This window comes from Helobdella robusta (assembly GCF_000326865.2).
Source record: "Helobdella robusta unplaced genomic scaffold HELROscaffold_16, whole genome shotgun sequence".
NCBI classification, from domain to species: Eukaryota; Metazoa; Annelida; class Clitellata; order Rhynchobdellida; family Glossiphoniidae; genus Helobdella; species Helobdella robusta.
Window position 1 is genome coordinate 3,297,740 of NW_008703893.1, and position 20,351 is coordinate 3,318,090.

The 20,351-nt window shown below is 33.9% G+C and overlaps 5 protein-coding genes across 5 annotated transcripts; 2 read left to right on the forward strand and 3 right to left on the reverse strand.

Moving 5' to 3' along the window:
• Positions 1-617: 617 nt before the first annotated feature.
• On the forward strand, positions 618-5,495 carry HELRODRAFT_169894 (hypothetical protein; the record flags this gene model as incomplete). Its single annotated transcript, XM_009015695.1, has 6 exons — positions 618-743; positions 872-1,040; positions 1,218-1,818; positions 2,412-2,700; positions 2,812-2,814; positions 3,204-5,495. 6 exons carry the CDS (start codon positions 618-620, stop codon positions 5,493-5,495), a joined length of 3,480 nt encoding a protein of 1,159 aa, XP_009013943.1.
• Positions 5,496-8,898: 3,403 nt separating this feature from the next.
• On the reverse strand, positions 8,899-9,857 carry HELRODRAFT_75183 (hypothetical protein; the record flags this gene model as incomplete). The annotated part of the gene is made up of 4 exons (XM_009015696.1): positions 8,899-9,098; positions 9,294-9,412; positions 9,540-9,625; positions 9,792-9,857. 4 exons carry the CDS (start codon positions 9,855-9,857, stop codon positions 8,899-8,901), a joined length of 471 nt encoding a protein of 156 aa, XP_009013944.1.
• A 373-nt stretch (positions 9,858-10,230) lies between these two features.
• On the reverse strand, positions 10,231-11,485 carry HELRODRAFT_169896 (hypothetical protein; the record flags this gene model as incomplete). The annotated part of the gene is made up of 5 exons (XM_009015697.1): positions 10,231-10,314; positions 10,447-10,498; positions 10,886-11,133; positions 11,270-11,345; positions 11,481-11,485. 5 exons carry the CDS (start codon positions 11,483-11,485, stop codon positions 10,231-10,233), a joined length of 465 nt encoding a protein of 154 aa, XP_009013945.1.
• A 313-nt stretch (positions 11,486-11,798) lies between these two features.
• Positions 11,799-12,200, forward strand: HELRODRAFT_169897 (hypothetical protein; the record flags this gene model as incomplete). Its single annotated transcript, XM_009015698.1, has 2 exons — positions 11,799-11,826; positions 11,902-12,200. The coding sequence occupies 2 exons, from the start codon at positions 11,799-11,801 to the stop codon at positions 12,198-12,200; spliced, it is 327 nt and encodes a 108-aa protein (XP_009013946.1).
• Positions 12,201-12,417: 217 nt separating this feature from the next.
• HELRODRAFT_190918 (hypothetical protein) lies at positions 12,418-20,309 on the reverse strand. Its single transcript, XM_009015699.1, has 25 exons — positions 20,149-20,309; positions 19,896-19,948; positions 19,603-19,638; positions 19,264-19,351; positions 19,000-19,142; positions 18,816-18,929; positions 18,337-18,559; positions 17,960-18,049; positions 17,675-17,733; positions 17,426-17,546; positions 17,192-17,305; positions 16,650-16,930; positions 16,421-16,535; positions 16,227-16,282; positions 16,064-16,153; positions 15,433-15,616; positions 15,108-15,224; positions 14,790-14,885; positions 14,660-14,724; positions 14,253-14,420; positions 14,045-14,136; positions 13,729-13,883; positions 13,378-13,445; positions 13,006-13,128; positions 12,418-12,727 (listed from the first exon to the last, which is right to left on the reverse strand). The coding sequence occupies exons 1-25, from the start codon at positions 20,192-20,194 to the stop codon at positions 12,596-12,598; spliced, it is 2,829 nt and encodes a 942-aa protein (XP_009013947.1). The 5' UTR covers positions 20,195-20,309; the 3' UTR covers positions 12,418-12,595.
• Between the last annotated feature and the right edge of the window lie 42 nt (positions 20,310-20,351).

The window sequence follows — 20,351 nt, forward strand, 5'->3', positions numbered from 1 at the left end:
AGTTATTTTCTTTTTTCATAATTTTATTGGGGTTAAGAAGAGCTCGCATTCTATATTTAAACGTAATTAGTAATAATTATTAAATATATTATTATATTATAATATAATAATATTAATAGTAACTGTGATTATTCATTTTTTTTACAGATTCTTCGTTTTGCTTTCCCCTCCTCTGCTGATTCATTCATTCACTCATTCGGTCTACTCATTCATTTTTCACTCTACTCTCGTTCCTGGTTGGACAGTTAAACATCATCATCAGCATCATCGTCATCAACATCATTATCACATCAATTACATTAATTTGTCTATAGACATTAATCTATAGGCAGTCTATATATAAAGACATCTATAGACATCATTCATTGGCCATCTCCATCAGCTATTACTCACAAATCAAACGACAGCAACATCAACAACAACAGCGTAGAATGTCAACCACAATGACGATGAAGACACACAGCACTGCACAACAACAACAACAACAACATCAACACAAACACGCAACAACACCGCAACAACAACAACTCTACAGCCTTCTGGTGGCAGCAGAACTGCAACAATACCAACACGACCTCGCAACAAAGCTGCACATCACTACCCTCTCTCAATTAAAAATGGCCGCCGATGAGGAACTCATTTCCCTAATTAGTATGAGTAGGCCGGAAGTTAGGCGACTGAGAAGGTTCATTAAAAAGATGGGTGGCCAGCTATCGTCTTGGGGTCTTGAAAAGTTAAAAAATGTCAGTTGATGGTTTCTTTAGGAATAATTTTTTTTTGATTTATAATTATTCATTCGTAATTATTATAATTTTGGTGAATTTCTCGGTGAATTTTTTTTAAAGTTTGTGTTACATTAACTGACATTCAGATCTTGTCCAAGTCCACACACGAGACAACCACACCAATAACAGCTTCAAACTCTGCAGATCTCTGCTGCTTACCAACATCTCAACAACAACAACATCATCAACAACAACAAAATCATAAGCAACAACAACAACAACAACAATCTTTTAGTCTATTAAAAACCAAGAAAAGTGAGTTAATCATTCATTATTCCCTTGTCTCATCATTCGTCAAATTGACTCATAGTCACTTCAATATTGTATTTTCGTCATATCATATACCATATTAAAAAAAACTGATCATCACCTCCGTGAAAAATCACAATCACAGTCGTGATCACCATCATCGTCGTCGTCGTCCTTTTCCAGGCCACCAAAAGCCGAAACTGACGGCATGCATGATCAGCCTTCCCCTGAATGATCTCAGACACACCAGGCACTTTGAAAGTGATCCCAACAATACTGCTGCTGTTGATGCTGCTGTGGCTACTGCAGCGGCTGCTGGTATTTCAGTTCCGGGTGGAAGTGCTAATGGCAATGATGATGCCGATGATGAAAGTTTCGAAGATAAGCGATTTTCCTTCAAAGCAATACCCATCAGTAAACTCAACAGAAACATCAACAGCATCAACATCAATGCCATTAATAACACCTATGGCGACGACGCCACGTTAAGGACAGCAGCAGTTGCAGTAGCAACTACTACTAGCGCATCTATCCTCCCGTCTATAACAACAAAACCGTCAAAATCACCCAACAACAACACAAACATCAACGACAACATCAACAACACAAACATCAGCGAAGGCACGCCGCCGAAACATTCGCTAAGAATTCTACTATCGTCATTGTCGTCATCGTCGTCACAGTTTCCTCAAGGTCGAGCGGAGGCTTTCAAGGTCAAGTCCAGTCCTTCCAGTTATAGTGTCGTTAGTGCCGACCTATCTCACGTTGCCAGCATTGTATCTAGGTTGGTTTGCTTCTTTCACACACATACACACATACACACACACACACACTCACGTACATGCATACATACATACATCCATACATACATACAAACACACACAGACACGTACATGCATACATACATACATCCATACATACATACAAACACACACAGACACACATAAATACATACATACATACATACATACATGCATACATACATACATACATACATACATACATACATACATACATACATACATACATACACACATACATACACACATACATACATACATATATACGTTCATTGATTATGTTAATAAACACAGACGCGTACATACACATATGCACAAGCACATATACATAGGCACACATACAAACACACACAGATACACACACGTTGTTGTTGCATCTAATTAATTTGTCTGTAACATCCATTTATCTAGCATCACCACAATGTTCTTCCTGAATGTAATATCATTCATTTATTAATTACAATGATAGTTATAAAAATAATTATGGTAATATAATTATAATAATGAAATTATATAAATATATTATAACACTTATAATAAAAATAATAATAATTATTATTATTATATTTCAATCCAGTGACACTCTAACAGATGTTAGCAGCCTGCCGGGCGAGCTTGGAAGTGATGATGATGATGATAAGAACGGTTATGATGATGATGACAACGATTACAACGATGCTGATGATGATGCTAAACAGATCGCCGATGGTGATGACGATGATGGGGAGGATGAGGAAGATGATGAGGATGAAACAACCTTTGATATAACGGATAATGATGATGGGGGTAGTAATTTAACCGATGAGGATTTGAACAATGCTAACAACAACAACGTCGATGATGATGATGATGATCATCATCATCAGGTTGGCGGTGACGAATGTATTGGTAAGATGACGTCATCGTCATCATCGTCGACGACGACGATGATGACGACAACGACCTCCACATTAGCTGAAACGCCATCGTCGTCACAGCAAGTTAGTGGCTTTGAAGTTGTTGTTGTTGTCGCTTTTGAAAAATGCACACATGCATGTACACAAACGCACGAACGAAACATAAAAACTAATAAACACACACACACCACACACACACATACATACATACAAACTCACACACACACACACATACCTACATACAGACGTTCACATACACATAGGACATATATGACATATTATGAATAACAGTTCTATTTATAACATCTTGTAACACGGCTGGTTACATTGTCATATATACTAAATAAATTATGAAATTGAATGAATGAATTAATGAATGAATGAATGGATGAATGAATGAATGAGCAGATAATTTAATTAACCATAGACGTTTTAATTAACCGAATTAATTAATCGTAAACATTTCAATTAAGAATGCAGATCTTTCGTCTTCTTTATTTGAAGAAGTTATGATGGCTCTAACGTATAACAACAACAACAACAGCAACAAAAACATTAACAAAAATAGCAACAAAAACGTCAACAACAACAACAATGACGTCATTAGTGCAGTTGTTGAAGCTCCTAAATCTATCGCTACAACGGCAACTGCAAAAAATCTCAACAACAACAAAACAAAAGTCTTTCAAAATAGGTTAGCCTTCTCTGAGCCCCGTCTAGACGACTCAACAGCAACCACCACAACGACACCATCGGCCGCACCAACAGCAACCACAACATCCACGACTTCATCATCGACATCTCTAACCAGCTGCACAAACGCCAACGACCACGATGATTGCAGTGGTATACTACGCAGCCACAACAACCGCAACTGCAACAGCAGCAGCAGCAACAACAACACACACCCACACAACAACATTCAGAACCGGACTACAGACTCCTCTTTGTCGTCGGGATCTGACGGGAAATCGTCAACATCGTCACTTTCTTCTGACATGACAGCCATCTTTCCATTGTCCTCCATCACCAGTTTGTCTACCGCCGCCATTGAAAGAACCAAAGATGATAAATCGTCTCAGTCAGTTTTATCGAAAATTGGTCAGGTACTGAGTGGTGGTCATAAGGCGAAAGGTAGCGTTAGAATGAGTGGTAAAGGTGGTCGCTGCAGCAGTAGCAGCAACAACAACAACAATGGTAGTAACTTAGGTCCACGCCGTCTGTCGCACATCTCTATAGCAAGCGCTATATCCAGATTGTCTACATCCGTCAAACACATGAGTCTCGACAGCAGAAACCACCACAACAACAACAAAAAATACTGCAACACCAACAACAAATACTGCAACAACAGCAATACCGACAACGATCCTAACAAGTCATTATCATCTTCAAGTTTTTCTGGTTTTGACAGCAAGTTAAAAATAAGCGGGAACACTGCAACAGACACCCAACAGCAGCAGCAGCAGCAAGACACATCCAGCCTTCATTCATCAAACATGGCACTCAGTGACAAATCTTCCGGCAACCAGAAAACTCGCCGGTCGTCACTCATGCTCTCGGCAGTGTTCGGCGGCAGTAGCAGCAGCAACAAGAGGTCAGTTTCAAATCACAGCAAACACAAACTTCCGCCACTCGCTACCACAAACTTCAACACCAACGTTTCATTCTTCGACAAGTTAAGAGAGCAAGAACGAGAGAGGGAGGAAAAAGAGAGACAGAAATTGTTGAGGTGCACGAAAGTGACGCTGGACCAGTTGAAAGATGAAGAGAGGATTAGTGAAGATAGCGGGGTTGTACTTCCGGCGGCCAGATTATCATCGACCAGCACATCCCTGGAACAGCTGGAGAAGCCGGAACATAAGAGGCACAGTTTAAATATGGCAAGTAACAGACCAACGAACGTATCTTCAACAACTTCTGCTGGCGTCGCCACGGCTTACGCGGTAGGGAAGAGGTTCCAACATTCCTCGCTCAATATTGACTCTAAACCAATTATAAACGGTTTGTGTGACCATTGTCTCAATAGCGGCGACGACGATGGTGGTGGTGGTGGAGTGAGTAAATATGGTAACGGCGATGTCTATAATAATCATAATCGTCAGAGTGACTCGCGGCAAAATGACGTCACCAATCATCATGTCGGGATGACGTCATCGTGTTCGAACGACGGCGAGAAGCTTCTCCATAGCGACCTCTCTGACTTCTCAGATTTGTTGAATAAGTTTTCTTATAAAAATCTCAACAACAGCAACAACAACAATATGGTGACGTCTCAACACGAAGAATACCAGCAGCAGCAACAACAAAAACATCATCAAGCAGATTTGTACGACATTGACGAGGTTGATAAGACTCCAACTGTTGAAAAAACTATTAATTTCGAATTGTTGGAAAATGAATATTCTGTGAAAAAGCAACAACAACAACAACAGCAACAACAACATTCACAACTACAACTACAGCAACAACAACATTCACAACAACAACTACAACAACAACAACAACAACAACGCTATGAAGACTTAAACGCTGCCCATAGTGACAAACCCAAAATTAACTTCAACATCATCAGCGGTTACAGTATGACTTCCAGTAACATCAGTAACAACAACATCAACTGCAACAACAACAGCAACATCAACTGCAACAACAACATCAACTGCAACAACAACTGCAACAACAACAACACAACATCACTATTTTTTACAAGACAAAGGAGTTACTCATCTGGCAGTGAATCGCCTGATGTTGTTGACGTTTAAGATGATAATGATGATGATGAAGAAGATGATGATGATGAGTAGGATGATGATGATGTTGAGTAGGATGATGATGATGAGTATGATGATGATTTTTGTGGTTGTTGTTGTTCACGGTTCGGTTTTTTTTAAAATAATGTTAGAACGATTAACTTATCAAGCTTTATTTAGATTAATATTTAAATGAAATTTCGAAATGAATGAACGATCGATCTATTGGGCAAAGGTGTGAATGAATGAATGAATGAATGAATGAATGAATGAATGAATGAATGAATGAATGAATGAATGAATGAATGAATGAATGAATGAATGAATGAATGAATGAACGAATGAATGAACGAATGAATGAACGAATGAATGAACGAATGAATGAACGAACGAATGAACGAACGAATGAACGGTCAAATGAATAAGCAACTCAACTTACTTAAGTTTATTTAACGACTTATAAACATATATATATATATCTAACTTAATACACTGAAAATATTTATTTCAATTTGTGTTTTCGCCTGTTTCTTTTTAATTTGTCATATATATAGATATATATATATATATATATATATATATATATATAGGTAAATACAATTATTTGTGGTAGTCTGTCTGTGATTTAGAACCTGTATGTATGTGAGTGTATGTGTGTGAGTGTATGTGTGCGTGTATGTAAATATATACAATATGTCTTAAATGATTCACTGGACCAACAGTTATATAGAAATGTATTCGTGTTGTTGTTGTTGTTGTTGTTGTTGTTGGTTTCATTTGAAAATTTATTTAAAAAAAAAAAACATTTCTTCCTTCTTTTTGTTGATTCGATCAGTTAACTTGGTTATTATTTTCAATAACCCCAAATTATATATATACATGCATTTAAGTGTATATATATGTATGTGTGTGTGTATGTGTGTGTGTATGTGTGATGTATTGTGTGTGTGCGCGTGTGTGTGTGTGTATGTATAAAACGACAATGATAGTAAAAGTGATATAATCGTGATCATAATAATAACAATGACCGGTTAATAAATGTAATGAAGATGATGGTGATGGTGATGAAGACGATGAGGATGACGAGAATGATAATGATGAAGACGATCATGTTGATGATGATGACGATGATGATGATGATGATGATGGTGGTGGTGAAGAAGATGAAGACGATCATGGTGATGATGATGAAGAAGATGACGATGATGAAGTTTATAATTATGGAAGACATTGTTCTAATATACGTATGTCCTGATCTCAATTATTATTGCTGATAATAAAGTTAATAATACTAATAAAAACAACAATAATAATAATTATAGTAATAATAATAATTAGTATTATTATTATTAACTTGATTGTAATTTAAACTTCAAAGCCAACATTCAATGGACATTGCCATCTTCTTCTATCCATATTATTAATGTAGATACCTAATTAATTACCTTATGCGTTATTATTATTATTGTTGTTGTTGTTACTATTATTCTTATTATGATTATTTTCATTATAACATCCGTCTTAAGACGACAGATTTGTACGCTGGCTTACTAATTGTTGACAACATCAGCTGACAATAATAATAATAAGTTTAATAATAATTACGATGATAATAATATTAATTTTAATAATAATTACGATGATAATTTTGCTTATTATAACAGCTATGATGAGTATGATGGTGAAGATGATGGTGGTTTTGGTGTTTTATGCTATGTGGCCTGTAACGAATGACAATTCTCATAATCACTGTAGGTGTAGTCTTTGCTTTCTGCTCCGGCTTAAGATTGAAATAATTATTTTTCATTCGTTTATTCCAGTTTATCCATCCATCTATCCATCCATTCGTTCATTCATTCATTCATTCATTCATTCACCTTTTCATGTATTTAGTTATTTCTTAATTCATTCATTCGTTCGTTAAAATTGTACGATTACAAATTACAATCAATCCATTCACTCTCAAGTTCATTCACTTACTCTTTCATTCATTTATTCGTCCATTCATTCATCCATCCATCGTTCTTTTCATCGTAATATAGAAATATACCTAACCTACCTGAATATTCTCAACGATTTCTTCTTCAATATTCACTCTGAAATTGTTTAATTGTTTCAAATGTATTTCAAAACGTTTGTAATCTTCCTGGTTTTTACGTACGCTTTCACTTTTTCATTCTTACTCATTCTCTCATTCTTTCATTCATTTTTGTTCTAGCTCTCTCTCTCTCTCTCTCTCTCTCTCTATCTATCTATCTATCTATCTATCTATCTATATATATATATAGATATATATATATATGTATATATATATATATATATATATATATATATATCAAAACTTAGTTTATTATGATACAAAATTCATTTTACGTTTAGTTGTATGTAGATATGTACCCGTGTGTGTGTATGTGTGTGTGTATTTGTGTGTTTGCGTGTGTGCGTGTGTCTTTTTCCGTTGTTGTTTGTCTCCATCATGCATTGAACATTTAGGTTGATAATTTTTTTCTTGTTATCACGTTCGGAAACTTCTTAAATCTTATGTAAATAGAGTAGAGTAGTAGTTTAATGTCGGAAGCGGTTTTTTCTTCTCATTATTTTATTATTTCTCGTTAATATTAATATTATTATTTCATTATTTTATTCGGAGTTTATTTATTCTAGTACACGTACATTAAACTCAATCATCTCGTGCTATTTTAAGTTCGTTATTAACGTTTTTATTATTATTTCCGTTAAAATAATAATAATTATTATGATTATTATTATTATAATTAATATTATTCGGTAAATTACGGACACTTATAACCATACATCTAACCAGTGGGACTGTATTTGTATTTCAAGTACGCTACGTTTTGAAGTGTTAAAAAAACGAAATGTCATTCAATCATTCATTTATTCCTTCATTCACTCATTCCTTCTACTATAATTCACAATTCACTCATCTATTCGTCGTAATTCTTTCGCCATAATTAATTAATTCATCCAGTCATCCATCACCTCGCATCATCATGCTAGGAATTTATACGTATTAATTGTTCTCATTTTTCTTTCTAAATGATGATGACGACAATTAGTTTGAATGAATAAATAAATAAATAGAGCGAAAATTCATCATAATTCTTATTACTATACCCCCATCTTAGTTATCCTTATTACATTTGCCATTTTAAAGAAAATTTATTTAATTTTAATTACATTTTAATATTATAGAATCATGAAACAAACTTTTTTTTAATTAAATATCATTTATTTCGTTTAAATTTAAATATATGGAATAATGTAAAAACATTTAACTGTCTTTGGTACATTTTAGTGATGAATTGCTGATTACATTGAGAATAAACAGTGACAAAAAAATTTATAAACTAGGATGTGTTTTGTTGTCTCGTTACTACTAATAATAGCATCTTTAAGATTCAGTGTCTTCTACTATCTCCTGTTCACCATAATCTTCTTCATCTTCTACTTCCTCTTCAGCAACCATCACTTCGTCGTGGTGCATTGTAAATTCACTGTCTTTGGAACTGCTGCTTGTCGGTGAAGTCGTTGTGACATCTTTTTTCTTCTTATCTAACTGCACTTTTTTATCTTTCTGGTTATTTTTATACACTGCAACAAACATATTTTCATGATTTTAATGTATATCACGTCTCTATTTCTATTACATATTCATGTATCTGGAGACACATATGCATATATTTATTGTTGTCTAGTTACGAAGATCTGTTAGATATCTTATAGAAAAAAAATGAATCATTCAAAATTCTTTGGGTCACAAAAAGATTATAAATAATAAGAGGGAACCTTCAAGATTGGCTTTGAGGGGTGCGATGAATGATTCAAAATCTAGCTCCTTCATGGCGTCAAACACGTCCTGAGCATTTATCGTCTTCCTCTTTTGTTGCATTGCAAAGTTGTTTGCACTTTTTTAAAAATGTTAGAAATTTTCTAAGCTTGATTATTAATTTAATTAACTTATATAAATTCATTGATTGGAAGTTGTCTTAAAAATTTAGTTTAGTATAAATGAACTGTGAAAAGGAGATGTACCAGGAAGTTGAGTAGAGTACAAAAACACTAGCAGCCTTGGATATGGCCAACCTGGCATCTTTTGAAATGATGACATTGTCCGGCAGCTGAATGTTGTGAGAAAGTGCTTATCTGATTAGTTAATAACTACTAATTACTGAATCATAATCACTAAAAAAATAATTAATTATCTTGCCAGGATGGAACATTTAAAATAAAATGACAAAGGACAAGACAAACATCAACTGGAAACGAAACACAAACTCCACTTACGGCTTCTTTAATTATTTTCGCAATTACGGCATTCGGCAAATTTAAATCTTCTGGCCTTTCCGCCATTTTAAAAAATAAATAGTTAAATTAATGTAAATTTTAATCACTAAAAACCAAAGCCGTACTTTTAACTTTGCCGATATCAAAAACGAAATCAGGCGCTTTTTTTACAAGTTCACATTTAGTTTGTTTTCATAAAGCAAGGATGGGCAGATACTACTCTTATTAGATCTTACTATTACTCAATAGATCGAACCGTCCTGCACATCCTAACGCATACGACACATGCGGTGGACGACATTCTACGAACACGCACCACTTCGACCAGACTAGGAAATGAAAACAAGTCTCCAACAATTTTATTGTCAGCGATTCATCGAGAAATTAAAACTTGAAAAAATCAATAATTTCCAATGACGATAGTTCAAATCCAGTATAATTAACGCTTTCCACCGACTCTGGGCTGTGATTTCGGAACTTGTTTTGCTACTTTTGGCTTTGGTGCAGCTTTTGTTTGAGCAGGCTGTAGATGTAAATCATGATTGAAAATAAATATTACTGCAACTACATAAAGTGATTGTCACTAACATGTCATGAAACTGAACTGATAGTCTGGAAGTTCAAATGAATCGAAATAACATATAATAACAATCACCTTGGTAGCTTTCTTTTGTGCTTCCTTAGCCTTGGCTTTTTCTTTTGCAGCTCTGTTCATGGACGAGATATGTATCAACATTATTTGAAAGAGATATGAAACATTTCTAAAAAAACAATTTAAACCATAAATTGATGAAATGGGCAATTACAAGATATAATATTGACACAAAAACATGTGAAATAAATTTAAAGTTTAAGAAATGAATAACAAATATTTTATTTTATACAACATTGAATAAAGAAATCATCGTACTGAGTAATAAAAAGTTGTAAAACAATTGTTGGTAGGTAAAAGATGTTGAGTTCAAGCAATTAATCTAATGTTACAGACAGAATATTAAAAGCTTCCATTTCATGAATCTTCCATTTTGTCTATCTACAGTTCTACACCATTCTCATATTTGAACTTATTGACAAATAAAAATATTTGCACTCACCTAATTGCCTGTTCTCTTTGTGCTTGTCTCACCTCTGGTTTCTGATTTCTCTTGGCGATGATATCAGATAAACTGGCCCCAGTGATAGCACGTTGAAATTTTGTCGTTTTACGTGTACGCTTTTTAGTTACTTCCTCAGTCAAACCTTTCTTGTGCTTACGACGATAAAGTACAGTCCAGTGCACTTTCCTTGGGTTCCTCTTCACTAAATGGGCTTTGGAACACTTTCCATTCAAAAATTGGTAGGACTGGAAGAAAATGAAGTGGTAAATTTTACGCGATGATTTCACATGAATAGCTATTTTTTTTAATTGAATTAGTCATCAATCCAAAATTAAACAAAATTACATAAAGTAAAATCTTAAAAAATGTCGGCTAACAAACCTTGCCGTCAACTTTGACGACTCTTTTTCCATGGCCCGGGTATATTTTATACCCACTAAACACGCAAAGTTCGATTCTGAAAAAAATTTAAAAATCAATTCAATTCAATCCGATGTTTTTTTTCAAATTTTACAAAAATAAATAAACGATGGTTTAAATTTTCGCCAAAATAAATAGATTTAAAACTTGTAAAGAAACAAAAAAAACCAACTTCATGTTTACGATCGGAAACTCTCAGCTAAAAAGAACAACATACCAAAGAAAACTTAATTAGAAAAGTAACCATAACCTTTAAATACTTTTTAGACAAATACATTTTAAAACACTTTGCAAACATAATTACGAACGTTAAAAATTAGCAAAATAAAAATGTATTTAAAAAATTACATTTAAGTTTATGACATTTGCATCTTATTAATTCAAAATATAAAATTTTAATCTCTAAATGGGACACTTGCAAGTGTGAACTACCTGAACGATCCGTGCTGCCCTGACAACCGTATAGAAAACAAAATCCGGCTGTAGAAAAATGGTTTCCATAAAAGGACTGGAAGAAGGTTTTATCTTCAACAATTTAAAAACTAAGTATTGTACTTGGATTGACTTAAAAAACTAATTCACTAATTTCGCAGCCGTAAAAAGCAGTTTGGAAGATAATGGTGCCCTGGGGCCGATAAAAGCCTCGATGAGAGCAGAGATTTACAAAATCTTAAATGGAACTTCGACTAAAACGAAGATTTCTAACGAAAATTTGCTAATTAATAATCTAATTCTCGAATATTTAAAATTTAACAATTACAACACGAGTGCCTCAGTACTAACTTTAGAAAGCGGCCAGCCAGATGTTGGCTTCAATCGGGATTTCCTCAAGTCCGAGTTCAATATCACCGAAAATGATCACACAGCGTCCGTGTTAGTCTTTATTTTCTAATGTTAAACATCGAAATCACACTTAATCATTTAATTTTTTAGAGGTAATTGCATTTACACTTGCTTGCTTTGCTTTATTTATTTTAACTATCAATAATATTTTTTCTATTTTAAGGCCTCTCTTGTACAGCCTTGTGGAACACTTTATAAAGAAAACCCCGGATAAATAACGTCGTTTTAAAATCACTTTTAAAATCACTTAATAATACATTAAGTCTCATTGGATTTTATTTTTATTACAAAAACTAGGCAATCACTAATTTTAAATACAGTCTTGTTTGATTTTCAAACCATCTTTAAAATGAAACAATTTAAAAATGATACAAGTAACTTCATTAATTTTTTCAGATAAAAAAATACTACACAAAAATCTTCAGAGTACCAAGTTAATTTGTCTCACTGACAGCAGTTCTCCACCATAGATTTTTTCAAGTCCTGTATTTTATTCCAGAGAGTAACATCATCTGTACAGTCCGCTGATAATTCCTTGGCTTTCGATAAAAAATTTTTTGCTTCTTCCAAAGTCACCTTTAAATGAAAGAATTTCTAATTTTTCTTATCCACAAATCAATAATTTACTTTTATTTTATAATATTTCATTTAAACTATTAAAACCACACTTTTATAATAAAAATAAAACCAATTAAATCGAGAATCATGTGTTGTAAGCGTACAGGGACCGCAGTACAGTAGGTATAAACAACAGCCTATAATTAGCTAACAAATTAATTAGTTAATTAATTAACATATTAATACGTAAATTTATTATATTATATCGAAATAAAAACATTTAGACGAAAATGAACCTTAGATAAAAATTTTTCTTCATCATCGCCATTTTCATTCAACTCCATACCATCGTTGGATTTGTTGGATCCAACGAACGACGTAGCTGCCTGTTCCATCTCACTGGCCAGCTTTCTGGCATTCTTGGAAAAAATTTTAGGAATTTTTTTTAAATTTTAATTTGGCAAAACATTTTTTTACGTAATTATGACTTTTAAACATTTATCAATCACTGACCAAACTGCTATAGATTAACTTTCAAGACCCTTAAGAAATTTCTAATTTTCAATTAAAGTTAAGTGTGCCATTTTGTTAAAACATTAACATATTATTTCTAATGGAACGGAATGTACATGGAATAGTTTTTTTTCCTCTTGCCAAAACTAACATACCTCAACCACATGCTTTGGAAATTGGACTATCTCTGCGACATGGATACCAAAGCTCTGATCACATACACCTAAGAATTAAATCACGCATTTATTTATCCATTCTTACATTCATTTACTCTCGTTCATTCGCTCATTCATTCACCGAGTTTTTCATTTATACATTAATAATTCACATCTAAACCCATATCAATAAATCATTCCATCATTTCAATCAGCAAATTTAATTTGTAATAACAGATATACATATACAATGTTATATAAATAATATAATATTTATCAATATATTATGTGTATACATACGATATGAATACATAAAGTACATTTATTAATAAAAATGAATCTAAAACCAACCCTTTTCAACTTTGTACAACAAAGTTAATTTATCCTCTGAGGTTACGGCGGTGACGTGTAAGTTAGTAACGCAGCTAAGTTCGTCTGCCAATGAGGTCAGTTCGTGGAAGTGAGTAGCGAACAGGCAGAAGCATTCCAACTCTGCTGCTATGTGTCTTTGGAGATTGAAGGAAAGAAATTTTCATTAATGTCAATTTATGAAAAAAATTATAAAAAAAAGAAATAAAACACCGAGCGTAAGTTAGACCAAACAATCATTAAATCCTAATTCACTCTTATTAATTTACTTTCACTACTCAATATTCTCTTCTCTAACTTTGCTATAGACCACGCAAGACCGAACCCATCGTACGTTGATGTTCCTCTGCCCAACTCATCCACTATGACTAAAGAATTCTTCGTGGCTGACTGCTTGGGATGACCATAATAGTCATGATAATAATAAATAATAATAATAATAATGACAATATTAATTATAATCATAATAATAATGGTAGCACCTAAAACAGTAAAGCCAAAAGCACCTTAAGAATGTTTGCAGTCTCTAGCATCTCAGCCATGAATGTCGAGACTCCTTTTAATTGGTTGTCCCCGGCTCCAACTCGAGTCGCAACCCCATCCACCAAGGTCATTTCACAAAGGTCACACGGCACAAAGCACCCCATTTGGGCCATTAGAACAACCATAGCTGCCTGTGCAGTTGTGTGTGAGCGTGTGAATAGGTAGTAAGTTATACATAGTTGTACTATTAAATGAACAAAGTATAAAAAATTAAAAAATTTAGAACGTAGGTTAATAACTAGAAAGAATAAATAACCAAGGAGAACATAACGTAGAATAAATTAATTGATTGATTAATTGATTGGTTGGTTGATTGATTGATTGGTTGGTTGATTGATTGATTGATTGATTGATTGACAGCAAGACCAACCGATCTGATGTACGTTGATTTTCCTCCCATGTTTGGCCCAGTGACAATGTGAAAGGTTTTGTCGTCTGCCAATAAAAATAATAACAATAATAATAATAACAATAATAACGGCAATAACAACCAAACAAACCGGAAGACATGATGACGTCATTAGGAATGAAAGCAACGCCATCCTGTCTTTCAAGGCATGGATGTCGAACTCCAAGAAGTTTCAATTTTCTAACTCCTGCTTGTCATGCGTACGATGCGTATGTATGTGAGTCATAATTTACGATAGGAAATAATCTAAATGTTTGTATCCATGTATGTTTGTATGTATGTCCGTGTGTATGTTTGTATGCGTGTACGTATGAGTGCGTATGTTTGCATATAAGAGATTATATGTTTTCATTTTATACTAAATCAACAAAATTTCAGAAAAGCCCAATAAATTAACATGATACGCAACCTTCTCTAATTATATTGGGCCTAACGTAGGGGGAGGGGCCATCTAAAGAGGCAACAGCCAATGAGACGAAAACATCTATTTGGGCTATCAATTCTATCAAGCTGGATAGTGGTTCAACTGCATGGATGCGAGAAATTGAATGAGTGACTGAATGAGTGAGCAAATAGGTGAATTGAAGGAATTCAAAAAGCTAATAAAATAATTGATGGAATAAATAAATGAATGAATGAATAAACAACACATCAACCAGCCAGCCAACAACAGACCACTAACCAGCTGACGAACCACAAACAACTAACCAGCAGACGAACAACAAACGACTAACCGTATCCACAAGCAACAGAGACAATTTCGACAACGACACCTTTCTGCTGCTCAACAAACTCTTCCTTCAGGGACAGATATCTATCATTGAGGGTTTCAAGAGGCACGCTTCGAAATCGCACGCCACCCTTGTTCGTGTCGAGAGTGTGGTAGGAGCGTTCGTTGCCGCGCAGACACTTCTCTTCCTGTATGTATGAATGAATGAATGAATGAATGAATGAATGAATGAATGAATAGGTGAATGAATGAGTGAATGTATGAATGGATGAATGAATGAATGAATGAATGAATGGATGAATGAATGAATGGATGAATGAATGGATGAATGAATGAATGAATAGGTGAATGAATGAGTGAATGTATGAATGGATGAATGAATGAATGAATGGATGAATGAATGAATGAATGAATGAATGAATGAATGAATGAATGAATGAATGAATGAATAGGTGAATGAATGAGTGAATGGATGAATGAATGCACGAATATATGAATGAGTGCTGATTAAAATGGACAAAAAAAACGAAAAAAAATAAAAGAATAATTTATGTGTATGTACCGTGTGTGTGTGTGTGTGTGTGTGTGTGTGTGTGTGTGTGTGTGTGTGTGTGTGTGTGTGTGTGTGGACATACCTTCCTTGTGATTCTAAAAAAGTATCCCAGCTGCGTAGTGGCCTCCAGCTTTATCGTCTTGTTTGTCTCAAGACCTAAATCGCGGGCGGCCTTTTTAAAAAATTTAAATTTCAAAGAGAAAGTTAAACCATGCGGGCAGAAAAGTTCCAAATTAAAATGAAACCTTATTGAATTCTTTTGTCATCTTGCCTTCAACTTCTAGCATTTGCTCACTCAGACCTTTTTGAAAAGAAGAAAAAATGAGAAAAAAATTTCATCAGAAAGGAGGAATCATTACATTAGTTGTAATCTTTGTAAAGATATTTAAAACTTTATAATTGAAAAACATGACAAACAGAAAAAGTGATGAGAACCAACTTTGAAGCGATTCATCAAAATCTGATTTGACAAGGAACTCGTTGTCGTCAACTTTCTCGAGGTCCAATGTCGTTTCAACCATTTCTTTGAATTTGCCGAAGTCACTAATCAACTCCTGTAGAGATGACATTGTTCTCAATTATTTTATGAAAATTAAAAAATAAAAAATAACAATAAACAAAAAGTGAAAGTGCTAAATAATTACACAGAAAAAAAAACAATAACCCACCTTCATAGGATCCACAAATAACTCTCTCCACTTAGCACATCTCTTATTTACCATTCCACCATCTTCATCCTCTTCTTCACATCTTCCTAAAACTTCAACAAATTTAGGCAAAACTTCGACCACCTTGTATATTTTGTAGCATTCCATGAGACCAGCCTTCTTGGATTGAAGTTTTCGGGCAGCCATTTGTAAGTCTGGAGTACGTCTGAGGAGGTCATCATGTAGACAGGCTCTCAACTCTGAATTGTCTATCAGACGTTGCAGTATGTCTAGACGATCGTCTGGAAACATTCATTGCAAAGTTGCCTACTCAAGTAGATAAATATAGTAGTGAAGGAAATGGAATAATAGAAGAAGCGTTTCATCTTGTATTGAAGTGATGAGTTCAAGTGGTGTGTGTGTGTTGATTGCATACGCTGCGTGTGTGTGTGTCGAATTTAACTATTTTTTAAGTAATGCATAAGAGGAAACAATCAATAGACTAGCACACATACACACACAGGCATACACACAGACACACGCACACAAACGCAAGCACACACCAATTTGATTGGGATCAACGAGGGGTTGATGGATCCAGCTTGACAGGAGTTTTTGGCCAACGTGAGTTCTGCATCTGTTCAGCAAAGTGAACATGCTTCTATGAGAACCTGGGCCTGTGTGTGTGTATGTGTGTGTACTATGCATGTATGTTTAATGTTTGAATGAGAAAGAGAGAGAAACAAAATAAGTGAAAGAGAGAGAGAGAGAGAGAAAGAGAGAGAGAGATTACAGACCATCTTGTGGAGAGGGTAAGAGATTTAAGGCTCTGCTAGCAGCACCATCCAACTTTACAAAATTTCCAAACTGAAATGTCGAGATGTGGAACTGATTGAAGTAACTTGCGTCTGATAGTAACTGTAATGGAATGAATGAATGAATGAATAACTGAATGAATGAGCGAAACAATTAATCAATCAGCCATTTTACAAAATTATAATAAATAAAAATTTGATTAAAATCAAAAAAATTATAGCTGTCCTCACATCAAGATATTTTATCGAAGCACTAAGAGACGACAATGCCACCGTCAAGTTGGCCTCAGCTGAAAAAGAAATAAGACGGAGCGACGGACGGATTAATAGATGGATGAATGAGTGAATGATTGGAAGGATGAATAAATGAATAGATAAATTAACAAACGAACGAACGATTGTATAAATAAGTAAATGAACGAACGAACGAATGAATGAAATGAATGAAAGAACAACTAGATAGAAAGATACGCGCTGTTAAATACATGTAGATGGCTAGACCATATGAGTACTAACAGTATGTGGCGAAAGTTGGGTTTTGAGATGATTTAGGGAACTTTAAAAGTCTATTCATGTCAAGTGCAATGCCACTACTCTCAAAATCACCTGAAAATTTACAATTTTAAAAAATTAAATTAAAATATTATCTTATCTTACAAAAAAAATACCACCACAACAACTCAGTATTGGTCGAGACGAATTACATTTACATGTTACATTCCGTTAAATAAGTGGCTAGCAACAACATCCTCACAGAAGAAACAACAACCTAAACAACAACCAAATTTGAAAATTTTCTTTCAACACCCACAGCAGCAGAAGCAGCAGCACACAACTAACCAACCAAACACTCCCAACTCTCAACAAAAGTAAAGATACAACATCCATCCCACTTTTCTTCCTCTCAGTAACAGTTACGCCATTCCTTTGCAGAACAGCCTGCAAACTTTCATCACCTGCCCCGCCAACAGAACCAGCAAAGCCTTCACACAGAAGACACTCCCTTGGCCTCAACTGTACAACGACTGACTCGACATTACCGTGTCGGTCGTCATCAACCAGCTGGCAGACTACAAATTTACAGGCTGCCACGTCGCAAAATGCAATCCCCACCACCTAGAATCATAATTAACAATTATATAATTATAATTAATAATAATATTAATATGATAATTAATAATAATATAATTATAACTAATATAACTATGATACACAAACATATAATAAACATCAAATCAATGAATTGTGTACATTTTTTGTATAACAGTCACTGATAAACACACATATAAAATAAAAATACATAGGCGTGAAAACAAGTACAGATATACACACACACAAACAAACAATTACGCACGCGCACACACACACTAACATTCTGATCGGCAATCTTGCTTGATTTGATTGATATGAGACCACATCTGGCTGACTCGTCACTCGAGCCACCAAACAACAGATCCTCAAATTGACTCAAATTGCCTGGTGAGGCCTAAATAATAATAATAATATTAATAATAATAATAATAATAAACGAATTGATGAAATAAATAATTATATGCCTTGTAAGATAGAACCCACTCTTGAGTTTTCAAACTTTTTGACTTGTAAACCTCAATTCTGTACTGCTTGACGAGTAGCAGGTCCCTAATCACTGATTCGAAATTTCCTCTCTTCACTACAACATACTCTAAAGTCTTGTTGCCTGAGAGAGAGAGAGAGAAAGAAAGAGAGAATTGAAAAATATTAAATGTATGTGTGTGTATGTATATATGTGTGTGTGTATGTTTATGTGTGTTTATGGAAGCCTGCGTGTGTCAGAATACCTGATGATAAATATTTGATAGCTGTGATGGTCTTGAAGATTTCATTGGCCACAAACAATGCATCACTGCCATGAACCGTCCAGTAATCCTTTGGGGTTTGTTGGTTTGGGGATGGATGGATTTTCATGGAAATTAATTATCTAATTGATAAATTAATTAATTACTAATTAAATGATAAATAAAACAAATACATGATACAACAATGTATTTGTGAAGTATAATGACAAACAACAATAAAACAAATAAATTTTAAAATGTTGTCTGAAAATTCAGTTTAGTTAGTGTAACATTTTGAAACTTTATTTTTAAAAATAATTAAAGAAACTATGAAAAACTAACACTTCTGTCAAAAAATCGAACAGTTGAAGCCAATTTCTGAAAAAAATTCACCAATTTGTATGTAGAGGATTGGCCAGTAGTTTAAGTTTGATTGATGTTCAAAATAAAATGCTTTTTAATATATTTTATTTAAAAATTAAATTTAAGTTAAAACTTGAAATCTTGAAAATTCTTTTCACGATGATATTAAAATTAGAAGCACATTTCTTCATTCATTAATTTTTTCATTCACTTATTCATTCATCATTTTATTCATTCACTGTTTCATTTATTCATTCACTCACTCACTGCACCTCTGGTAAGGACTTATAATAGTTGATGAAGCCATACTCTTCTTGAAGGGAATCTTAAAAATTATTAAAGTTAGCAAAATGGACAAAACGTTTTTCAGAAATAAGTGATGGTATAATAATTATACTATATTATAGCAATTTCTTTAAAAAAATTAAAATTAAATAAATCCTATAATTTCATGTGATGAGTTCTAGTCAATTTGAATTCAAATTTTAAATTGAAAAATTAAAAAAAGGCCAGTGTAATTCCAACCTAGTTTAATATCCGTGGCATCATCAACTTCCATGGCCGCCATCATCAAACAAAACTCCACGGAAATAGCAACAAAATTTTATTAGATTTCAATCAACAAACCTCTCACTAATTAAATTCTATTAACTGTTGTTTAGATTGGAATGTGGCGCGTTCAAGAGAATATTAAATGTTTAAAAGTTACTAAAAAAAAGTAAAAGTGA